We start from the raw sequence: 25,467 nt of genomic DNA, 5'->3' as shown, positions 1-25,467 counted from the left end.
AACACAAATTCAGTCACTTAGGGATGTGCACTATTACTTGACTAGTAGAATAAACACTGCCCTGCTAGTCAGCATCAGAAATACTCGTCGGATAAAGTTTTAACTGAAATTACTGAGATTTCATACGATTGCTTTTTCACCCTATGAAAATGCTGCTGTAGCCTAATAATCAGGCACATTTCCAGAAAACGTATTTTTCTAAACAATGTCCCCCAAAAACGTTTCCCATAAAGTAAACCTACACAAACAAGACACTGAGGTGCCAATGAAGTTTCCTGCACCAGAATAAGTTCTGGTGTCTTTGAACTCGCTGTGTCGGTTTGCTTTCGTTGACAGAAAGCCATTATGGAGAAGGGACTTACAGCAATTTAGGCTGCGACCCACTGCTGGCTATTTGGAGCAATGTGAATTAGAGCAGGCAGAAATGATAGCTATCTGTCATGTGGCTAGACATCTCCTACACTGCTGAGGAGAGAAGGGAAATGAAAGAAGAGGGGGAAAGAGGAGATGAAGATAAAGATAAAAAGACAGGAGAGCAGAAAAGGAGAGCTGGGGAAAAATGGAGAATAGATCAGGAACGGGAAAGGTGAGGCAGGATGATAGCAGAAAATTTGAGCAGGGAAGATGAGAGCAGTTTTTATTGAAGACCTGGAGCCAGAGGGATCTTACCTGCATTTGTGGTAAAAATGAAATCTATCTATCAAGTAAAACCTCTGTGAGACATCTCCTGGGATCCCTGATGTAAGAATTTCTGTGTGTATTGATATGATAAAATTATCTGTGTAAAACAACGTTGGCATTAGGTAATAAAACTTTATGTGAAGGCCTGTTTTGACAGAAAAAAAAAACTATCTCCTCATTTTTCTTCTGTAAATTTTATCAGAATCAGTTTCTGAGCTGTCCTTGTTTACTGTAACCTAAATTGAACAGCAACACAACAACGTCTGGAGGACATAAACACAGGAGAAATATAAACAGTTTCAATCCAGCTAGATGAGGCAGTCCTCACAAGAAAAACAACAGCATTAGGTGTTCCTGACAAAGGCTGAAGTGGTGTGACGTTATTATACGTGCTACAAAAAAGGCTTTTAGAATGAATGAATCAACAAAAGGTGTGACTCTGACAGAGAATGAAAAATGAAGCCAGTGCACGAGTGCAAAAACTGCAGTTCCTCTAATAGCCACTTGAGGCTGAATACAGCGGCATGTGCATTTTTGTGCATGTTTGTGTCCCACTAATGGATGTATCAAGAAGATCTGGATATAGCATGGAGGCGGGGCCGCAATCATTCTTAAGAGAGCTGCTCAGTAGAGCATGAAGCAAAAAAATGGTATGAATGTACCCTGGATCCCTGAACCGGACCTGTGAAAGTTGCGCACTAGAGACTTGCAGCGGCCGTGTGCATCCAAATGTGCTCGAGCAGGTTAACTTCAGTTGGTGGAGCGAGTGACTTCCTTTTTGGTGCTTTAAAAAAAATCTAAAAAAAAAAGTAATGTTGCGGCTCTTTTAGACTTTCTGAATGTTATCAAACTGGATGGCTTAAATCTAGATAGTAAAATGAGTCGTTTCGAGGGGGTTTTGACACTAAGAAAAAAATGATTAACTGATTTACAGACATGTTTTTCCCAATGCAAGTCACTGGGAAAAAGTCTTTCTGGGCCCATGGACATCACATGACCAACCCAGACGATGTAATTCTATTTTTAGCCACTATGCAAATTTGCCTCAGAGCTTGGCACACTTCCTTGGCTGGTGAGTAAAATAGTGAATTTAAAACACAGGTTGCCCCCTTCTGGTCCCTTCCTCCCTTCCTTAAAGTAGTCTTCATTTTTAATCTTACTGTGGGATGTTGCTTTTTTCCCCTTCTGCATAAATTGAAAATGGGGCGTACATGTGCAGTACATCAGGCAGAATGCCGGTTACACAGCAGTCCAGCAGCAGGTTAATATTATCTGTGACTGTTTGAGAATCAAGGACTTGTTAGTGGGTCATCGGCTTATCTCTGAGGAGCAGCAGCAGGACACACTGACATTAACTGGCTCTTTGTGACGGTAATGTACTCCAGCAATGTCAAAGACAAACACTCAGAGGTGTGAGCCGTAATAGACCACCGCACAGCTAATGACAGTCAGGGGTCAATGCGTTTTTATAGAACACACACGTTTCCGTTTCTGTGTTTGTGAGGACCCTCAGTGACATCGCACATCTCCTTCCCTTAACTAAAACCACAAAGGCAAATGCAAAAACAGCTGAACTGAACACACACGTACAGTACACTCACATACTCACACACACACTCATGCAGAGCTCAGGGCTGGTCAAAACCTGAGAGGTGTCTCTTGTCAAGGCAAACAGCTTGTTATCCAGACTAATTAATATATCAGAGTGTCAGCTGGTGGAGCGACTCCTCACAGCAGAGACCAAACAGTATTTCTTTTTGGCCAGGACAATGACACGATGAGAACTAATGGACCTCAGCAGTTTGTATCGTGCTAACACATTAATTTATCACTCAGAAAATATTATTTATAAATCACTTTCACCTCCTCGCCTTTCAAACACGAATCCTTTGTTATACGTGTTGAACATCCAACATGTTCTCATCCCAAATCCCAAGTCATCACATATTGTTGCCTTGCAGCAGACATGTGTGTGATTGGTATGTGATTGAGGTTATGAACTGTTTCCATCTTATTGTTCTCCTGCTCAGTTTCAAAGTAAATATTGTATAACTAACTAAGTGCTGAAAACAAGTCTGTTTAATGTAATAACAGTGTTTCGATTGTCTGTCTCGGTTGTGAATCAGTGGGACACGATGGTGTCTCTCACCTGCACCAATTTCCCTAGCGGGCTTTCAGAGAAGACCAGGACCTGGTTGTAGAGAGGATCCAGAGACTTCCTCACTGACTTGGTCTTCTTCTTGGCCACACAGACCCCGTTCTCCAAGAGGTAAACTTTGATGTAGGCCGCTGAAACGACAGCAGACAGAAAAGTTAAACCTCAAAACCTCAACACAATGTTGACAAAACACTCATCTCAAGTCATCACATATTGCCGCTTTGTAGTGGATTTCTCGTCTTCATCTTACGCTGTAGGTATCCTTCTGTGTCTGATATTTAAGTTCAAGGATGGCACTACCGTGATGTTAACACAAGCACACGGTGGGATGATATTGCACGTGATTATGTTTTTGCAACAAAAGCACACGGCAACCAACGTAGTGTTCCTACAGCTTATGGCAACTTAGATTTAAGACTTTTAAAGTGTAACTTTTAATGCCACTGGAAGTCAAATTTAACATCAATTTTACAGTAACCAAAACTGAAAAAAAAGAAACCAACATTCATTAGATTTGGGGACAATTTTTCTGAAATATCTACTTTAACAGACAACATTTTTAATTAAGTTAAAATGTTAGATAATCTGCTTAAAATGCTGAAAATATTAAAACTTTCTAGTGTCAAACACATGTAAAACAATGACCATATGTTAAAAACTATCCATTTTGTCTTGTCTTGTATCTTTTGTCTTGAAAAAAGCTTGTTCATTCGTCATTTGATTTGATGTGTCCTCCCATTGTCTTTGCATTTCTAAGACTTTTGGAAGGTTGACCTCACACACTTTAATACTAATTAAGGCCTTATTTTTAGATAATGATGCTGACCGTCCATGTATCAGGCTACTGTTGCAGGTGCAGTCCAGCCATCTGGCTGTGAAAAATTAAAACAACGAATGGTTTCGTCTGGCCGTGTTCTTGGCTGACAGCGTCCAACAGCGTATCATGTGAACGCAAAAGGTGCAATTCGAATCTTGTGCTAAAAACACTGCAAAGGTGGCAACATTTGACGACTTGGGATGAGAACAGGATGGCCTTTTCTATTGCAAAGTTCAGAGGGTTTAAAGAATCTTAAAATCAATTTTGGACTTAACTGTTAACCAATAAAAAAAGGAAAAACTGGGTTGCAAAATTTACAGGCACTCCATCCAATAATTGTTGCAATATTTCACTCAGAAACCACAAAAACATCAGCGGATTCATTGGGAATCATTCTCTTGGATGCATGATCACATTTTTTCACAATCTACAATAGTTGTTGAGATATTTCAGTGTGGACAGAAGTGGTGGGTCGACCGACCATTGCCACCAATAAAGCCACATTAGTGTGTCTAAAAATACATTTTGCTTATAATCTGACAACAGCGATATATCAAATAACGCATGACAGCAGCAGTATTTTGTATCTATATAAAAACTAACACATCATTTATGTCGGAGCTTGTTTAATAAAAACCAAACAACGAGGAGGAGCACTGATCCAGAGGACGTAATTGTCTGTTTCTGACACGAGCTCCTCATTAAAACTGAGAGATGGTGACCAATAAGCACCAAAGAAGAAGAGGCTGCTCATGGCTGTGGTAGCTGCACATGATGAATATATTAAAACCATATTTGACAGCAGCAATATTTTTCTGTGCTGTGGAGCTTGTTGCAGGATGAAAGGATCATTTGTTACACAGCTTCTTAGAACAAGGGCACTTAATATCTGACGTGCATGTAATGTGCATATATGCGTTCATGTTGTATACTGGGAGCCACTGAAGACCTGTTTCCTTGTGCATATGTCCTGCATCCATCCTGCATTTGGCCAAAACAATCTCAATACAATTGAAGAGAAACGGGTGGAAAAGACGACGAGTTAGCAGTCTTTCTTGCTTCCTGCTCATTTCCGTCATTTTTGAAAGAATATGCAATGCTAAGATGTTTTAAATACTTGTAATAACGTTGAAATATTGTTGATGCTTTTTGGCCAATTAAAACTGAGCGTCCAGGAAATGTATCAAATCTATATATTCCGCATTGTGTAAAGGAAGTGGAGCTGAGGACGGCATTATCTGCTCCATCACAATATTAGCTCCATTATCTAATGGGTTTGGATATGACTGCACTGCTGCACTTACAGCAAGTCTGCTCAAATACGGTGTGTCATCAAATATCTTCCACCATTACAGACTCACTTATTGGGTTGATTATTGTTAAGGAAGGAACGAAGAAATGAGAGAGAAATAATGGAGGGAAAGCTGGAAAGTGATGAATGTTGACAATACTGTTTCCAATAACACGTATTAATCTCCATTATAAGAATGCAGACTCATTTTCTTTATCACAACAGCAAGAGGGGAAAAAAGAGATGGAGAGGGAAATGGACAGAGCGACACAGTGACGACAAAAGAGAGGAAATGGAAGAGAAATGATAGTTGGCATACAGCTGTGAATTTCACTTTACTAACTTAAGTACTCGGCAAAACAAAGTGCAGCTGTACTAAAACGGCAAATGTGTGTGTGTGTGTGTGTGTGTGTGTGTGTGTGTGTGTGTGTGTGTGTGTGTGCGCAACTGCAGCCATTCACCTGCAGTGTTGGTCAACTTTCTTTTAAAATGTAATGCATTAGACATTATAAGTTACTTTCATTTGAAAATAATAAAATACTTCATGATATAACTGTCTGTGTCGAGCAGTGATACTCAACTTACAACCCCTGCGCCACATTTAGCCCCCTACAGGGTGCCGGGTGCCAGGTGCCCCGCCCCCCCGGCTAAGCTATTTCTTTCCTAAAATCCTAGAAACATCCTAAAAGTCTAGAAATGTCCTAAAATCTTAGAAATGTCCTACAATTCCATACATGTCCTAAAATCAGAGAAATCCTAGAAACATCCGAGGAAATGTCCCAAATCCTAAAAACATCCTAGGAAATGTCCTACAATTCTAGAAATGTGCTAATAAAATCAGAGAAATGTCCACATGAGCCGCACAGCCAACAGGAAATGTTGAGAAAACTGATGGCTGGAAGTTTTGCAACTGCTTTAAAAAAATCTATCGGCCACATCGTGTAGGTCCACGAGGGTTGCTGTGTAGAAATAATATATAAAGACTGTTAGGTATGTATATTTATTGTTGCAAGCTGATAGGGAAATCTGTTGGGAAGTTTATGAAACAGGAGAACTAAATTATTAGTATGCTGTAAACGTAATGGAAGAATTTGATGGCATGAATGAAAATGTGTTGTCTGTTTAATCACATCAGTGGTTAGATTGTACTGGAGATGACAATGGCGAGATGGTAAATCGCTATAATCCGCTTTACTTAGCCTATAGCCAGCTATAAAGAGGAGCCTCGGGGTGTTATATTCACACACTCACACACTTCAAAGAGGAGATGTGTGTAGGTACGTTGCTGCCTTGTCAAGATATAAGACTGAAGTTGATTGATCCTATTAGGTTTTTCTGCTGATACACACCTGTGAACACACACAAATGAGCTGCACATTAATGAACACTCCCTGTCACAAACACACACACACAAGTCGCTGTGTGACTCAGCTGTGTCATATCCACAGATGAGAGGGAACAGAGCGAGGAGTGCAGAACTCAAGAACGCCTGTCAGGTTTATTTCTGTCTCCGGCTGGCTCTTGCCTGGGCGACGGTGAAGCTGTGAACAGAGCTTCATGCTCTGATCTGCTGCTGTCCCACTTCCCCGTCCCCTCTCCCTGCTCTCCTGCATAATGGCAAAAATAGAAATAAAAAACTAAAAACAGCTGAGGAGTGCTGCAGCATCTAACTTCTTCCACCAAACCTCGACACGAACCCAAAATAATGCAAACAGTAAGCATTAACTGTCCGTCCAGCTTGTACTTCTGTCGCTGCACTCTGAGAGATGAGAGAGTTTTAAGAGATACAGAAGTTATGTTTCCTCCTCAAAGCACTGATTTAATTTTGGTTCATGTAGTCAGCGCTGATGACGTGACTGCGGCTGTTTTAGCTACTGTCTGTCCTGAGCTGTGTCACAGGGCTGGGAGATATGACTAAAAATGATATCACGATAAAAAAGTGTTAAATTGGTGGGTATCAATGATGAGTTACGAAAAAGGTCTAATTATTATTACTCTTAAAGTTTAAAGGCTGATTTCTGCTCCTGAGTCAAAGTTGGAGGACTCATACAGCTAACTGTGGTTTAAACTATTTGAATTTCTATTTGAATCTTTAGAATTTTTCTTCAGGCCCGTACACACTGGAAAAAAACCTTAATTGACGCAACACCCGGGATGACATAATGGCGTGGTTGGCTTCAGATTGATGGCACAGGGGGATCAGCAATCTAACCATTTCAATCAAATTTTTGTTCACTCTGTATATTAAAACAAATAAAACTATGTCAACACAACAAGGACAGGATGTCTGAACAAGCTGTAAATATTATGTAGCTCCTATGATTTACCGTTGTTTGATTGTACTATTAAAATGCAGTAAACAGTATAAAATATAGCATAAAAAAATGTAAATTAATATTTCAGAAAAAGAAGGGGCATGGGGAAAATAGAAGAGTGAATATTTAAAATACAAGAAAATAAATATACAAAAGATAAATAAAATATATAAACAAAAAGACGTAGCTTATTTAAAATAGAATTACTTAAGTGCTTCAAGCAAAAATAAGTGCTAAAATAATTAAAACTCATCTAAAAAAACATTTGGGTTTGTCATGAAATCATAAAGTGATAAGTACTATAAGTATCAAACCATAAAAAAGGAAGAGTTGTCGACAAACACCGAAATAAAGTGCACTGCAATGCTCTGCCACCACTTTCCTGCCAAATAAAAATGCTACGTGGGCACACGTCCTTCAGTGAGTAACAGTTTCCTCCGCTGATCCAGACTGATGAGGATCCAGAGCAAAGGACAGTTGCTCTTTTCACCAGAAATGGGTCAGAACACATTGTTCATCATCGCAGCTGCGCAATGATGTCATTGTCGTCATGGGCAGCCAGCTGACTTCTCAAGCTGACTCCAATCTGTTTTCTTGCAGTGTGACGAGGACAGTGTGAGTGTGAGTGTGTGTGTGTGTGTGTGTGTGTGTGTGTGTGTGTGTGTGTGTGTTCTTGTACACACCACATAGTGAGGACAAAAAAAGTATTTTTGCAGAGGAGTGAGGACATTTTTGGAAAGTGAGGATATTCTGACTGGTCCTCACTTCTTTCAAAGGACTGTTTGAGGGTTAAAATTTAGTTTTTAGGGTTCAGGTTGCAATTGGGGTTAGGTTAAGGTTAGGGTAAGGATTGGGGCTAGGCATTTAGTTTGTATGGTTAAGGTTAGGGTAAGGGGCTAGGGAATGCAGTACATAAATGAGGATCCGTACAAAAATATAAGTACAAGGATGTGTGTGTGTGTTTGTGTGTGTGTGTTTTAACCTGTATGTTTTGTATGCATGTTTGTGTTTACCCTGTGTTTCCAAAAATCAAGGACTTGTTAGAGTTTTAGACTTTTTGTAAAGTGACCTCACTTCTCTAAATGGCACTTTACGGGTTAACACTCTGAACGTTTTAGCGTCATTATTGTATGCAGGCTCAGGGTAATGATAGCAGTAACATTAACTGTGTGGCTGTGATCATTAAGGTTAGGAATATGTGTAAAGGAATGTATCATGTCACCCAGGGCCCTCACAAGTATAGAAGTGCAAATGTGTGTAAGTATGTGTGTGTCACAGGCTGTGCGGTCGCAGTGTGTTTCTCACCCTGCCAGGACTGGCACTCGGGACCAACCAGTAATGAGATCTCCCTCCTGGCTCGCCTTCCTGCAGCAGTGGCGTCAGCAGACACTGAAAAAGACATCCTCCAATTAGACACAAATATACACATTATGTAAGAGAGAAACACACAAGGAACAAATATATAAACTGTGATCTGTGTAAATATGTAACGAGTCAAATGGTGGTTTTGTCAGTGAAAAACACTTCGGGATAATCGACCTCAGCTTTCTCTTGTTGAAATGTTTTGTGAAGAAAGTGAACAGTGTGTGTCTCTTTCTTCCTGCTGAGGTGAAGATGGGTCTTTACAGCTGCCGCAGGAGTGTTGAAATTACGTGAACTGTTATATTTAAATAGAGCGCTGGAACAGAAAAACGACATCATCACTCCTGCACGTTGCAATCAAGGTCATCATTGGGATCTTAAAGCCATTTTTTACAGAAAATGTTGGCTTTTTTTCTTTCTTTCTGGTGATTTTCAAAAGGCATGCATTTTTCTGCAATAAAAATAACTGAAGGGAGGAACTTTATATTTAAACTTTATCTTAACTGTATCATTAAATAAAACAGACGGTGACAGTTTCTTTTTTAGGGATATAATTTACAGATTAAAAAAAGGTAATACATCGCAATATACATTATCACATCACAAAAGCTTCAAAATTGCAATAATATAATACTGTGACTAAATATCCTGATAATATATCCTGGGGCCTCTGGTTATTCCCACCCTAATCTCGCCATGGGGTTGCAGATTGCAGCCAGTTGAAACTTCTCCCATGAGCCGAGCTTGTCGGAGAACTACAGAGACGGACGAGAAATTGTGAAAAACGCTGAATTTCGGATGATTTCAGAAAAGATGCGTCTTGTTTTTCAACTGCAACAAAAAAGTGTTCGGGATTTTCTTCCATTCCAATTTGCTTCCTCTCCATGGCAACAGTTGCCGAGCCTCATGGGTGTTGTAGTATTTTGCGCTGTCCGTCAGTGCCAAACTGACAGACAGAAAAAACCCTATATGAATATATTACATCATCTGGGAGAGTCCTGTGATTCTATGTTACATAACACGGAGGATTCTGTACAGTTTTTCATTAGAAGTACTTGCTGACAGTACACACTAACAAGTACAGGTTCACATTTGAAATACTGCAGCCAGGTTGTCATTGGTTCTGTTGCATAATCACATTTCGGAATCTGACAAAATGATTAAACAATGAAATTCCAACTTCTGCAGAGAGAGAGAGAGAGATTGCAGAGGGCTTTCGGCATGCGTGTACTTTTCAACATCACATGTTTGAGCCCAGCTCATAAATCCTCTCTTCCTGACTCTACACATTTTGTCATTAATGCCGAGCAAACCCAATTACATCAGATCAATCAATCTCTGAAAACTTCAATACAACTCATGCAAACTCAAAAGACTTACTGATACTTTTTAAGTTTGCTTGCCATAAATTTTATGGCTTTTTACTTATTCCTTGTAAACCAACAGCTTATCATCATGAGTCTGAGCAGATGGAGGCCTGGCTAGGTGAGATTAGAGCAGACCTCGGTCAACAGAAACATTTTTCATTGTAGCAAAGACTATAAACATTTTTTGTGACCAAACCAACTCTACTGTAAATTCTTTTTCTGACAGACACTTTGCAGCCTGTGCATACAACCACAAATGGTGGTAAATTAATGAAGAGGGCTACAGACACTGCAGCGAGTACAACAAGCCCTATTAAGTAACATAATTCAAATAACTTATATAGCAAAAAACAACTATAAACAACAACAGCATGAAGCTTTACAAAGGGAGACAACACAAACAGAAATACATGGGTATGTGTGATTGTATGAGTATGTATGAAATATCTATTTTATTGACAACCTGCCTAACTTTGTGTTGCATGACTTGCCTGTGTTTTAAATGCATAGAAAATACATTAACCTCATGGTGATACCACAATTATCATCATAGATCATCAGACCTGTTATTGATGATTAATTAACAGCTCTCACATTTAAACAGGCTTTTCAAATTACTGCACAATTCAGGATAAAATGGAAAGATCATGGACAGGGAAATAATGGCTTAAATGTAAGCTGAATTAAAATTATGATAATAACATAATACTTTCATTATGATATTACATGTCTGACAGCCCACTGCAGCGCGCGGACATGTCCCACAGCCTGCTCCAGTGTGGACATGTCCAACAGCCCGCTCCAGTGTGGACATGTCCAACAGCCCGCTCCAGCGCGCGGACATGTCCAACAGCCCGTTCCAGCGTGGACATGTCTAACAGCCTGTTCCAGCGTGGACATGTTTGACAGCCCACTGCAGCGCGCAGACATGTCCAACAGCCCGTTCCAGCATGGACATGTCCCACAGCCTGCTCCAGTGTGGACATGTCTGACAGCCCACTGCAGCGCACGGACATGTCCAACAGCCCGTTCCAGCGTGGACATGTCCAACAGCCCGTTCCAGCGTGGACATGTCCCACAGCCTGCTCCAGCGTGGACATGTCCCACAGCCCGCTAAAGCATGGACATGTCCGACATCCCGCTCGCTCCAGCGCGGACATGTCCAACAGCCCGCTCCAGTACAAACATGTCTGACGGCCGCTCCGGCTTATAAATTTGATAAATAATAATAAATCATATGTTTATTACACTCCAAAAAAATATTTTCAGTATACTACATGCAAGTAGCAGTTTTTTGCTGATTTGTGGGATCAAAAATGACAGTTTGAATGGATTTCAGTGGAGCAGTTTTTGCTCTTAACAGAATGAATGTAACACTTTTGTTTACAGAGTGTATTTTAGACTTATCGAAGGAGCTGAGCTGGAAATTCCAAAATTAAATAGAACAAAATACATAATCTTGTCAAAATGTATGCCATATGCATGAACGCAACCAAAATCATCAAAAACTTTAGTACGAAAAATGTGTAAAATGTGCCAAACAGTCCCTGAGGGTTAATATCATTATAATTACGTTATGATTTCTTTTAGGTCTGTCTGTTACCAAATGTAAAATATAAAATAGTCCTAATTTTAGTGAGCCTAAAGTTTACTTAAGTGCCCTTAGGCAACACACAGATTCCCTGCCAGTTTACTGCTCTGCAGCAGAACCCGCTCTACCCTGCAGGTAAAGAAACTCTGAGTTTTCCTACAGGGATCAACGTTATTATCCAGTCGATGACTCACCGTTCACATACAGTACAAAAAAAAAAAACACCTTTCCTCTGATAAAGTCACGTACAAATATTGGTATCATTACACACCCTGCTCACACCTTTCTCATTGCTTTCAAGTGCCAGGCATGTCTATTTCTGTACAAGCCTGCCGTGCACAGCGAGCGGTGGGAGCGTGCACGTGAGGCAGCTGCTGGCATAAGGCCGGGAACTTGAAGCACACACACATGCATATGCCAGAAACCTGAGCCGGTGACAGCTTGGACCCTGGTTGGTTATTTTAGTCTGCAGATATTCAGAGGACTCATTCAGCTTTGTCTGGCTGCAGCAAAGATACGACTGTTTCAGCAGGACTGAAAAGTATTGTTTGCTTTTGTTTGTCAAACAAATGAACCTGAGTTCTTTATGTTGTGTATGACAGTGATGCAACAAGGTTCAACAAAATGATCAACACCTAATACAACTAAAAAGCTTTGGCTTATCAACATGTTTTTACTGTAATTATAGCAGCAATAGCAAAGAATTAAATCATGAATAAAACCGAATTATAGTTGGAAGTTACCTTAGACTCCTTTGTTGAAATATCTCATTTAATTCTGTTTCATGCACAGTAATAACTGGCTACTGCTAATGAGCCATTTAATCACACAATAAATCTCACAGTCATTCTGTCACTCACTCTACAGTAACGCTGCTGGTTTTAATACACTTTCCCCTGTGAATATTATCACTCTCACTAATTAGCTTTTCCAAAGAGAAACTTAAACCACATTTTACATATTATGTAACAAATCACATGAGAGTAAATCTTTGGGGAATATGTGCTGAAAAATAAACAGGTTCATTAGTTTGTGTCAAAGTTGTTTCTTTGTTCATTACAAACAACAACAGACTCATTTCAGATAAAACTACAGAGGCAGCCAGCTTTTGTATGTATATATTTGTTACTGAAAACTTATAGTTTGTCCCAATTTGAGATCACTTGACAAAAAATACAGATTGTTACAAACTTCATGTAAAACAGCAAAGAAAAAAAAATGTTGTGAGACAGTAAGGGTGGGAATAACAGGAGGCCCCACAATACGATATTATCACAATACTTAAATCAGGATACAATATTATTACAATTTTGAGTCTTGCAATAACATATATTGCGATCTATTGCAATTTAGTACTTTTTTTCAATTGTACATCATGTCCCCAAAAGAAATTTGGGTCAATATCTGTTTAATCTAATAAGATTAGGTTTTAAAGCTGAAGTTTCTCTCCCCATTAATTTTTACTGCAGCAAAATGTATCTTCTGACTGAAATAGCAGTTGATTAAATTGGCCACCAAAAGTTTAATGTCTATTTGCATTATTCCTATTTTTTATAATTAAAAGAATGGATACTTGTGGTCTGTGTATTGATAAAGTATTGTGGCATAAAATATAGCAATACTATGCTGTATTGATTTTTTTCCCCCCACCTCTATGGGGCAATAAAATCCTAATTTCCCTTACCTTCCACTGTTGATATTCATTTTCTAAATATTATTGTTAACTATTTCTTGTTGCTGTTTCTTCAAAAAGAAGTCATGGTTTCAGTGAACGATGACACTCAAACGTGTCAGTCTATAGCAGGGAGACTCAACTTGTTTTGCTTAGGGGCCTCTTAATGACAGGAGGTCAAGGGCCAATCACAAAAGCCCCATGCATGTTTCTAGGATTTTAGGACATTTCTAGGCTTTCGTACATTTCTAGGATTTTAAAGAAATTTCTAGGATTTTAGGATGTTTCTAGATTTAAGGACATTTCTAGGATTTTACATCACTGCTAGAATTTTAGGATATTTCTGGGATTTTAGGATACTTCTTGGATTTTAGGATGTGTTAAGGATTTTAAGACATTTCTTAGATTTTAGGACGTTTCTTGGATTTTAGGATGTTTCTAGGATTTCAGATCATTAGGGTTTTAGACAAGATCTCTATCGGAGGTTGCAGGGATCCTCCTCTTTTTTTTCCATAAACAAGCGCTATTTTGATGCTGTTTTATGCACTGTGGCACCTTATGTTTACTAAAAGTACAAAAACAATTCCCAGTGTGAATCACATTTTTTTGGGGGCGGGTTATTGTTAATTGCGGGCTATAAATTGAGAATCACTGGTCGAGAAAAAAAAAGAACAGTAAATTTGTTCATTTCCATCTCAATGATATAGAAAATGGGTTTCATTTTATTTTCCTTTGTCCTTTATTTTTACCGCGAGTTTGTTTAGTTTGTTTAGATAAAAGCGATGGTAGGCAAAAATCTGGAAAAGACAGAAAAGCAGCAGACTTTGAAATTACACCCTCCTCCTCAATCAGGCTTTCACTGAAGGGACATGCACTCGCATCTGTATTTGTAGAACAGCCAACAGGAGCGCCCTCTCTCTGAAATGATCTGTGATTGGCCAACATGTCTTTTCACAAGATTTTCTTAAGCATGGAAACAGAGCCAAAAGGAGGAGCAGAAGTCTAGTTTTTTCTGTCCCTTTGAATTACAATATGCTCAAAAGATATTGTAAGAACACCAAAATAAAAGTGCTTACCTCAGGTTTAAACTGAATCTTAATTTGTAAATATGGATGACATACGAGGACCAAGCTGGCTGACCACATACAAAAACTGTACAAAATACTGCAATGCCAATTAAACAACAATTAAGCAACAAAAAATACTAATAACAACAAATACAAACGTCATCAAAAACATCAGATGAGGGCTGAGAACATGTGAGTAAGATGCATTTAAAGCCAGTATGGAGTCACCGCAATTAAACCTAACACATACACACAGTGCATGAGTCATCATCCAGAATTTCAATCTTGCATATTCACAAATATACACAGAGCCTGAAATAGTTCCAGCAACACATGCACAGACATGCAGACAAACACACACTCTGAGTGCTTTTTATGTGACCCACAGTTTAGGAATTCACACTCATCCATGGAAGTGATCAAAGCATAACCTGCAGTGCCGTAAATACGTTACGCATTTGAATGAAAACATTTCTATATTTACACAATGAACACACACACTCGCCTGTGATTAGCAGGCTGACTCAGAGCAAAGACCTGTTTGTGTTTCAGTGTATTTGTGTGTGAGAACAGAAAACTTCTGAGGCGCTAAAAACACTGGGCACCTGTTCCCTGGATCCCGGTGGGAGACATACCACCCCTGTCTGTGTGTGTGTGTGTGTGTGTGTGTGTGTGTGTGTCTGTGTGTCTGTGTGTGTGTGCGGTTGCGCTTATGAACCTGTATCACTAACAAGAATGTTGACACTGGACTTTCCTGTCTCACGTGGACGCCGTGCAGCATCACTTCCTTTACGACCCTTCCCTATTTAAAGGCCGGTGTGGAGCCAGAGGGGCTTCAGTAGGGGATTAAAGTCAAAGTCCTCGCACCCTTCACACCAGAGGCTCACCCACTGACCGACTGACGAGCTGGAAAGCTCTGGATGTTTCCGTGAAGATCCCCACCGGCTATAAAGGCTGAGATACGGATTTTTGTTCACAATTATCTGGGAAGCGTAACTTTGCAAGCCAGGAGTTTTTAAGATTTAAGTCGAAATTTGGAGCCAACAAAAGTTGAAGATTTGCTCGGACAGATAAATGTTTGACTTTTTTTCTTCACACTAGACTTCTGAACAAAACCAGAGCAATTTTGAGAGATTCTGAGAATTCTTAAGACTGGAAACTGTGCAACACATAGACAACTCCTGCAAAGGCTTATTACAGTTCTCTAACAGCAGAGTCGATTTCTGCAGTATTAGGGAAGACAAGAAAAATACCAATTTCTGGAAAGCGTATTCTCTAGAATCATTTCACCATGAGTAGCAGCGGGACCACTACAGTTAAACCACAGGAGCCTCCTGCTTTCAAACGGGCAGTACGCAAGATAAAATGTGCCGCTATGGTGGCCAACTTAGCCAAAAGTTGGCAGGGCTGGGCCAACGAACACTCCAACAAGCAGGACGCCATCCCGAGCGGCTGGATGCCGTCATCTGTTGAAGAGGCAGACACAAGAGAGCGTACCCATCAGACTAAACTTACCATCACCCCGCGTGTCATCGCAGTTGATGCCGTGAGTGGGAGTAAGATCCGAACTGGTTCTGTGATAAAGACTGTCAAGCCAAAGCGCAGCGAGTGCAGCAGCAACGATTTGGTCAACGCCATCCGAGGCAAGATGGAGTCAGGCCCCGGGGAGAGCAAGCCGTTCCTGGGCAATGAGTCGCCAACACGGCGGCGCCAGATGAGGGCGCTACAGAGCTCAGGAGGAGGAGGACTAATCCAAGACAGAAAGCTTTTGCTTCAGGAGAAGAAGGAGGGGTCGAGGAGCAGCAGTGTTGACACAGAGGACAGCGGGCTGGGAGATGAGGCCAGCCTCAGCGACAACAGCGAATCAAAATCTGAGCAGGGCGACATTCTGCCCAAGAAACACACCAGCAGGCCCAAGGTAGTGTTCATCACAAAGAGTAAAAATGGCTGAAAAAAATTCACACGATGATATAAAGTCACCAACATAATTCAATCATTATCGCAACATAAAGAATGTATCAAGTAACTGTAGAAGACATCGCTTGAGGTCAGTCAAGTTGATTTTGTCGGTCCAGTGCAGCGTACAAACTTAAACCAGCTTGATTTCATGTAAACTGGCTGAACCAGCGTTTGTCATTACAACACGTTCTGGCAACTTTTGAAGTAGCCTAACTCACAGCGCTACAGCCAACTCAAACAGCATTAGTAATATGACAGCGTGATTAATATAATATCATGTTTAGAAACAGACTAACGGAAGGACTGGTGTCAAACTGGTCGTGTGAAATCTTCTGCAGAGCCAAGTGGCCGATGGCGGTTCCACGAAAGAGATCAAATTTCAGCAGAGGGGGGAGAGCGGCGCGTTTGTTTACTCTTTAGGGTGTTGAGAGGAGACATGGCAAAATGTAAAAACAGAAATTACTGTTGCATTTCACATTTCCTACAGTCCTTGATCACAATATGTACTATTATGCAGGTTTGTGAAACACAATTCCATTCCATGACTGTTCCAAAACTTTTCCAGGCCAGGAAATTGGTATTTGCAAATTCTATGACTTTTCCAGGTTTTTCGGACGTTCTAGGGATCCTGAAATACTCTCAGTATAGCATACACTTAAACTTAGGGTTGGACGATATGGCTTTAAAATAATATTGCAATATTTGCAGGCTATATTGCGATACATGATATATATCTCAATATTTTAAAATGTCCTTTAAACTAATATTAACTACTGAAATACAAAACTGCTGAATAAACTGCAGTTACAATAACATTAAATATAGTAGCTACCATTATGTAATAAAGTGCTGTTATGATAACATTTATTTTATATGGTTATAAGGACATTTATAATGAAATATAATATAAATATTATTGCTATAATTGAATAAGTCAAAGGGACCCATGGTGCTTTTATTTTGGAGGACCTGACTCATCTCAGGAAGTGTCGATGTTGTTGCTGTGGACTTGAAGCTTCTGGTCAACAGTTGGATATTAGCGTTAACAGACAGAAACCGTGACGCCTTTAACTGTGAGGATTCATTCACTGTGAGCGAGCAACAAACAAACAGCTCTCCAGTTCATATATCATTCATATATGCAGATTCCACTGGTGCTCTGTGGTCACAAAATGACCGGAGCTCTGCAGATACAAACACACGCCCCATCTACGCACGCTACCACCACTACCACTCAATTAGTTAGACTGTTACTGCAGTGCCGTTAAACGTGATGATTAATTCACTGTAACCTGGAAACAAACAAATAGCTCTTCACTTCATGTATTAGTCGTAGTGGTGCTCCATGGTCGCAAAATGCTACTAAATATTCACGATCTGGAGTTCTGCAAAAGCCCTGTTTTGTTTGTGTGTCTGTGAGAGGCAGAAAGCCGTAGAAAAGAGCAAAATAACCTAAATGCCTGTGGCTTATAAAAAAAAAAAATGACATAACAATTTATACTTGATGTCATGTTATATTATTATTGCACATGGAACAAGCTGCGATACATTGAGTATATTCCATGCTGCGCACCCCTACCTGTAACATGAAACGTGGGGGTATTACAAATGTTTCTGGTAGTATGAAACATGCTTTTCAGTGTGCAGCTCGGACCAACTGTAGATTTCACTACCAACCAACCTCTGTTGGAAACATCCTTTCTAAATATCCAAATAACTAAAATGATAGAAAGGTAAAGGCTGCAAGGGGGCACTTTTTGTAGTTTGTCCTCCTTACAAAGCACAGAAAGAAAGTGAAAACAGAGATGGCACAAAAGGACAAACACTGAAATATTTCTGGGTAAAACCCAAACTTGTCATTTTATGACACAGGTCGTGCAAGAATCGGTCCTTTGCACATTTAAGTGTTGTTGGTGAGAAGATTACAGAAGACTCAATATGAGTATCTGGAGTTATGTAATTGCCCTTTAATGATTTTTTTTTTTAAGCATGAGACAGTGGATTATACACAAGTTTTGACCAGACACTTCTGAGTTTCTGCTGTTTGATCTCTCTATAACCACAATGTCCCAGAACACACAGTGGAGAACAAATACCCTAAATTAGAGCATAAATGTTCCCACACGGGTCACACAGTGTGAATAAACAAGCTGAAGCAGAGTTCCCTTTGATGTCACCTGAAGAAATCCAAACCCCTCATAGACACCAAACAGCATAACAGTTGCATAACTGCGATTAAAAAAAAATCCCTCCTATAAAAGGTAAAGGAGCCGGCAGGAGGCCCCCCTCGACGTGTTGAGGGGGTCGCCAGAAAGCCAGGCCAACTCATAAAAACACAAGTTGGACGCAATGGAATATATGTAAATAAATATAGTCCTGCGCTGCAACGTGTTCCCCAACCTGACCTTCAGGTGGAACAGCCAGGGGGAGGGGAAATGAGGTTAAGGGACATGGGCAAGAGAGGTAACATGAGAGGCAGACACTGTGACGAGAATAAATGAAAGAAAAAATAGGAAACCTTCACAAGATATGAGAAAGTGTACAGACATTTAATATATTTATTTATTTTTTATCTATAAGTGGATATGTTTGGATATGTTTACATTATGTAAATCCCATCTGAATAAACTGGTTTGATAAATGTTTAATATTAACATCTGAAAAGTGAGAGACTGGTTTAATGATTGAGCGAAATTCTTGGCAATCTGGCCAACAGCCTTTAAACTATTTATGTTGGTTACAGGAAAACCACTAGCAGCTGTGTTTCCGTGTCTACCAACTTCTTAGAAAACATGTAACAAAAATATCTGTCTCTTAAACTGCAGGATGCTCTACTTTTTACCACAACCTTTTATCCACACTCGTTGGTGCAGTAAACTGAAGAGTGGCAAAATTAACCAACAGGCCAGGGATACTCAAATTGCTTAGCATGGAGGCCATAGGTTTCTAGAATTTAAAGACGTTTCTAGAATTTGAAGATGCGTCTGGGATTTTAGGGAACTTCTAGGATTTGAGAACATTTTCTAGAATTCTGGAACAATCTCGGATTTTAGGACATTTGTAGGGCTCAGGAGGACATTAGGGTCTTGGCTCAAACCTCTGTGGGGGGTTGTGGGGGAACCTCTACTGGGACTTTATTTTTGATAAACACGCTCTATTTTGATGCTTTTTAATGCACTCTGACACCCTATGTGTACTAAAAGTACAAAACAATCCCCAGTGTAATTAAGTTTATTTTTATTGTAAATTTAAAAAAGGCTCGGGGCGGAGTGGCACTTGACACCATTGACATTCAACTGTTGACATTACTATCTTGAACACATATATAATTCTTTTCCAGCCATGGTAATGTTCATGATTGCACTATTTGGCACTGGAAATAAATGCTGAGAGCCAAAGATAGAGGCAAAAAGAGAAAAGGAAGAACAACAGTGATCATTATTGCTTTAAAGGTTCACAGAGTTTTGCAAAGGGTCATGACACATCTTCACTTTTCATAGAGCGAATACCAAAGAGATACACTGACACTGATCTGAAGGCCTGGCAAGCTGACGAAAATACCAAGGGAGGAAGATGGAAAGAGAGGGGAGGGGGGGCAGACAGAGGTTGGGGTGGGAGAAGAGATGAAAAGGAAGGGTCATAAGATTTTGCTGAATGAGGGCATGAAGGAATAAGAGAGTATAAGAGGGGAGACAAAAACAAAATGAGACAAAAGTAGAAATTAGGGGGTTTTTTTAGTTTGAATTTGTCAGTAACAACGCTTCTGTTTCATGAAAAAAAGTCAAAAACCAAAATGTTGCACTTTTTGTCCAGTATCTGAAAACATAAAATGTTGCAAAAATGCAAAAAAACAAAATAAAACAAAAACATAGAAGCGGCTGTGCGTGTTCTAGTTTATATGGGCATACCAAAGGTGTTTCCATTACTCTATATGTATGGATGGAAACATAGCAACAGCCACGACAGGGATCAATTACACCAACTAGAGGGGAGTTTATTTTAAGACTGAGGGTCATTAATCAACATTAACATAAAGGCAGAGGAGCGGCGTCAATGCTGAATTTTTAGCAAGTCTGAAAGACAGGAAACAGCAGGGGCTATGGGAGATCTGGTCCAAAATTTGACAAAAGCTTACACATTTCAGTAAAGTCAGCAGAACTGAAAGCAAGAGATTTTTTTTAAATGGTTATGAAATTTGTGCAGCAGAGGCAGATACTGTATATCCTGACTGTTAGTCCCTTGCAGGGTTCATACACATTTTCACCAATAAATATCCATGACTTTGAGGCAAATTTTAGAGACCATACATTCTCTGAAACAACTATAGATATTCCTCATCGATTTGTTTCTTTTTTTCAATTACTATATAACAGAGTGTTTAAATGTATATTATTGAAAAAAAACAAGGACTTCAAAACAGTATTATAATTGAATATTTAAATATAATGTAGGGACAGTTTGTTATTTATGAAAGGAAGTTGTGCAAAAATATTTTTTAAGCACTTGAGTTCTTTATTTTGGCTTAGGGGCATACAACTTTAAATGGCTGTATTTTGTATTTCTTTTGCTACAATTTTTTAAAGAAAACATGCCCTCCAAACTGAGATGAGATTTTTGGTAATTTTTTAATCTGATTTTCTGATTGTATTTGGATTAGATTTTTAAAAAGAAATGCTTGCAAAGGCAAGTTTCTAAAAGAAAAACAACTGTTGGCCATTTATGATTTGATGACATCACTATGACATCATCAGATGCCGAGCTAAAGGAAAGTTTCAAGCAGTTCTCACTATGACAAGTAAACTGATTTGCAAAACTGTTAACATGCAACTTTAAAAAAGAAGCTAATTTTGATAAGTTTCACTCTGCTTATTTGTTTATTATGAATTATCAATCATATTTAAACTCGAATGTTAACCTGCACACCATCTTTTATCTCCAGATTAAGATTGCCACTACGGGCGACATCAAAAACCGTTGGCAGCAGTGGTCTGAGCAGCACATGGTGGGCCAGAAACTCAACCCCTTCAGCGAGGAGTTTGACCACGAGTATGCCATGGCCCAGCGCCTCCGCAAGGGCGACTCCGGCTATGGTCGACCCAAAGACGGCTCCAAGACGGCAGAGAGGGGCGACAGGGCCCAGAAACACATCCACAGGGAGATGGAGGAGATGGTGTGGATTATCAGGGACATGGGCATAAAGGACAAAGAGGGGAGAACCATCATTACCTTTGGTCGGCTCTTTGACCGCTACGTGAAGATCTCGGATAAGGTGGTGGGCATCGCGCTGCGCTGCCGCAAACACAAGATGTTGGACTTTGAAGGGGAGATGCTGTGGAAAGGACAGGACGATGATGTCATCATAACATTGAGGGACTAAGGACAGATGTTACATCTTATGAACATTCACACATGCAAACACGCCTACAGCACCTGCAGAAATAATGCTGTTCATGGTAACCACAATGCCACATTGTGCGAGCGAGAAAAATGGAAGAATATTTGGAAGAGACAAAATAATACGGCAAGATTATAATGTTCAAATAATATGTAAGATAACACACACAGCTTCAGGGATGGACATGCTGGAAGGAAACTGTAGTTTTATCAGTTATCAGTAGTCAAATTTAAATTTAATGTACATAAATTATTAAAGGACATGTGACTGTGCATGTGGAGGCTGCACACACACTAAGACACACACACTGTCTCTCACAGCAGACTCATTAGTTCTTCTCATATACCTGACAGGTCATCCGGTGAAAGGAAGCTATCTTTAGCATGCTAACCATGCTCGCCTTGCTAACTATGCTGCTACATGCTGGAGGCCTCAAGCATCCACCACAATGCCAGTCACGCTGGACATCTTCACCGAGTCTCTGGCTGAGGAAACTTTGAGTAGCCATTATGTTATCCCTCATGGATAATATTTTGGACTTTCTTGGTGTTTTAGACGGACTTAATGGTAACAGGACAGAAAACCAGATAAATGTTTCCCAGCAGGATTTTATTGTTTGTTTGTTTTTTTTTGTCCTATTTTGCTCAATCTTGGTGGTGTGGAGGACAAAAAAATGACAATATATAAACAAATAAGTAAATAAATGGAAAAAAATCATTTTAAAAATAACTAAATAGGGAAGAAAGAAAGAAATATATGGCAAATTTTAGTAACAATAAATGCACAAATATATAAATAAATGTAAGTTGATAATTAAACCTGAAATCATGAAATAAATATCTTAAAAATAATTTCTACATTTTTGTACAACCACATTCATTTATTACTGTATTTCTGTGTCTGGCAGTAGGCCCATTTATTTATTTATTTATTTATGCATTTATTTATTTATTGTATATATGTTTTTATCATTCTTTCATTAATTTGTTTGCTTATTTCTGTAATATATTGATTTCTTCACACTTTTATATATTTACTGATACAACATATTGTACTTACATTTTTCGTCCTTCATATGCCAGCAGAGCTTACACAGTTTGAGCAAAAATCTACATTAAGGCAAACACAAAAGAGGGAAAATATAAAGAGGTACCATAAATAAAAGCTCCATTTAGTTTTGTTTTTTTGTATTGCTTTGTTTTTATATTGTTATTATGTGCACAAATAAAAAAAACATATTTTGTGCAAATACTTTAAGAAAGACAAGTGGGTGTATGTATTGGAATAATTTCTCCACATTTTTAAAAAACAGTTATAACTTGTTCTGAACCACACTAATTATCTGTTAACTGATTTCCATCCAAATGATGACTGTTTTCTCTTGATTTTAAGAAATGCTCTGGAGAGTTGTGTGATAAGCAGTCACCTGCCAACATTTTGTCTGTAAAGGAACCCAGCAAAAACAAAAAGTTTGACTCATAGAAATCTTAACTCTGTATGTTTAGGAAAAGTTTTGTTTCTTGAGTGCATTTGCAAAGTGTGACTGTTTTGATGTAAATGATTGTATCATTAAATGTATTTTACCTCATTTTAACATTTGGGACATTTACTGCTGGAATTGTGTTAAATGAAATGTAGTGTAAAGATTTGAACATTTTCTTCTTTCAAAGTGAAAGCCTGAGTCTTCTTACAGAAGGACAATTTTGCTACAAAAACTGTGCAGCGTGATGCATCATACACAGATAGAGATTATTGTAAATATTCTCACAGATGTGTCATTACAACACCCATTTAGTATTAAGAATAAAAATGTGTCTTTTTGCTGTGGTCAGAGTGTAACATGGAAGTCAATAAAGCCTGACATTTAAATGTTGATATCCTTTGTTAAACTGGGTAGTGTGGTACTGACCTACTAAGCAAATATTGTGTATTGGTCCTCAGTGGCAGCACGAAAACACATTCATCATCAACTTCAGTGTCTGTTATTTCAGCAGTACAACATATTAACATACTCTCTCAAGCCTGACACATTAACAACCATAAAACTGCTCTTAGAAAGGGTCTGGTACAATTAACTCACAACTACTCAACTACTGCAACGAATATCTCAACCCAGCATGAATTTATGTGTACCGTGGTATCTACACATATTAGACACTTAAACTAAATGCTTTATAAGACCTTTTAACATATATTTTTGACCAAATTTAAAACTATTTTTTTTTTTAAAAATCATACTTTTCATATTCAAGCAATGCATGTAAGTATAACATTTAGTATACATGGGCAGGGGTAGGTTTTATATATGAATATGGTTATTATAGTGAGTTACACTGACATTTTGTCAACAGATAAGCGCAAGTATAAAGTAAAAAGATATTAGGTTTAGGGGTAGGTTAAAAGATTTGTGCAACCAGAAATGTGGATTTACTTTGACAAGAAATTACTTATAATGTGAAGGAACAGATTTTTTATTTTTTTATTTTTATGGTTTGATCTTTAACAGTTAACATTATGTTCCCAACCTTTGTTTCTACGCTGCAAAGTTTATTTTCTTGGTGAAATTTTAAATGGGACTTGTGGAAAGATGCCTGATTCCTGATGTTAGCCTAAGGTTTCATTACATATGATTTGTTCAAGGACTGTCAGAGATTTGAAAATGTAAGGATTACTTCAGGTTTTACAGTTTTTTTAAAAAAAATGTAAATTTCTATTTATTGAGGTGTAATCAATTTTGCAGTTTCAGCTGTTTAAAAAAACATGCCTTTCAAGTCTGACAGTGGATTTTAAGGCTCAGGGAACTTTTAAATTAATTAATAAAAATATACCTTAATAAAGTTAAGCCTCTATGACCCTCCTATATGGTCAAATAAAAACAAACAGTCCCTCGGCATGCTTAAAACATCATCTGACATACCTCCACTGTTTCCCACCACCCCTCCCTTCTCATAAATAACGCACAGTCCCTTAATGTTGTCGGGTTTACCATGAGAGTTTAACTTAGACGGCGAACTAAATTCTTCTTAGGTTGACCAACAGCCGCCTCTAAACACACCCCAATAACTATAAAGTGGAGTAAAATAAAAGATTTAACAAAAACAGTTAGCAGGAGCTTATTAAAGTTTCCCAAACATCTACAGCACGAGCGGGACGAACCGACAAAAACGATGTTTACAAGTTCGTCGCCATTTAAGCTAACATGCTAGCCCTCGGTCAACACCGTGGGCTAAACTACTACTTTACTCACAAATGCCGCTTTCATAAATACATAAAACTTAAATATTCACTTTCAAAACATTTACCTAACATCATAACGTTTTATATTTATAACACTGTAGACACAAACTTACCCGTTTAGCAGGAGAAAACCGTTTGTTGTTGGAGATAGCAGCCCCTGAGTGAAGGTGTTCCCAGAGTGAGGAGCGCCGCTGCTGCCCCCTACAGGCCCGGACAGGCTCCAACACTGGCACGGTTCAGAGGGTAAAGGTAATAAAAGCCTTAAATTCTCTTAATTTCTTTGGGGGAGAAATGGAGAAAAGGCAATGAGCAAGTCAACAAATCAGCAAGAAATAAGAAAAAAAAAATTACCTGGCAAATAGTGTCCGCCTCCCCTCAAAAATGACCTGAAAAAATAAATAAATAAAAATAAAGCTTTTTAAAAATTATTTTCTAAATCTACTAACTTCTTAAAATTTGCAAAACTCCACCAGAGTTTGTTAAACCCTTTATTTTATTTTATTTTATTTTAAAACATGGGAAATGGACAATGACCAAGTTGCCAATAAATGTTGC

General features: G+C 38.9%; 1 protein-coding gene and 1 long non-coding RNA gene across 4 annotated transcripts; one reads left to right on the top strand and one right to left on the bottom strand.

Annotated features, from left to right (window-relative positions):
- Positions 1 to 8,633: 8,633 nt before the first annotated feature.
- LOC148190277 (uncharacterized) lies at positions 8,634 to 25,210 on the bottom strand. 3 transcript variants are annotated; one of them, XR_015774988.1, is made up of 4 exons: positions 25,026 to 25,209; positions 22,735 to 22,784; positions 21,507 to 21,609; positions 8,634 to 8,651 (listed from the first exon to the last, which is right to left on the bottom strand). It is a non-coding gene; the product is annotated as an uncharacterized LOC148190277 (long non-coding RNA). The 3 variants fall into 3 exon arrangements; XR_015774989.1 differs by lacking the exon at positions 8,634 to 8,651 and adding an exon at positions 9,262 to 9,379 and having other exon boundaries at positions 25,026 to 25,210; XR_015774987.1 differs by lacking the exon at positions 8,634 to 8,651 and adding an exon at positions 9,387 to 9,570 and having other exon boundaries at positions 25,026 to 25,201.
- abraa (actin binding Rho activating protein a) lies at positions 15,142 to 23,550 on the top strand. The gene is made up of 2 exons (XM_042497670.2): positions 15,142 to 16,239; positions 21,220 to 23,550. Exons 1-2 carry the CDS (start codon positions 15,613 to 15,615, stop codon positions 21,655 to 21,657), a joined length of 1,065 nt encoding a protein of 354 aa, XP_042353604.1. The 5' UTR covers positions 15,142 to 15,612; the 3' UTR covers positions 21,658 to 23,550.
- Positions 25,211 to 25,467: the final 257 nt, after the last annotated feature.

This window comes from Plectropomus leopardus, chromosome 2, assembly GCF_026936395.1.
Source record: "Plectropomus leopardus strain MGB_pleo_1.0 chromosome 2, ASM2693639v1, whole genome shotgun sequence".
NCBI classification, from domain to species: Eukaryota; Metazoa; Chordata; class Actinopteri; order Perciformes; family Serranidae; genus Plectropomus; species Plectropomus leopardus.
The sequence above is the reverse complement of the archived record's forward strand: the minus strand, read 5'-3'. Positions and strand labels throughout refer to the sequence as shown.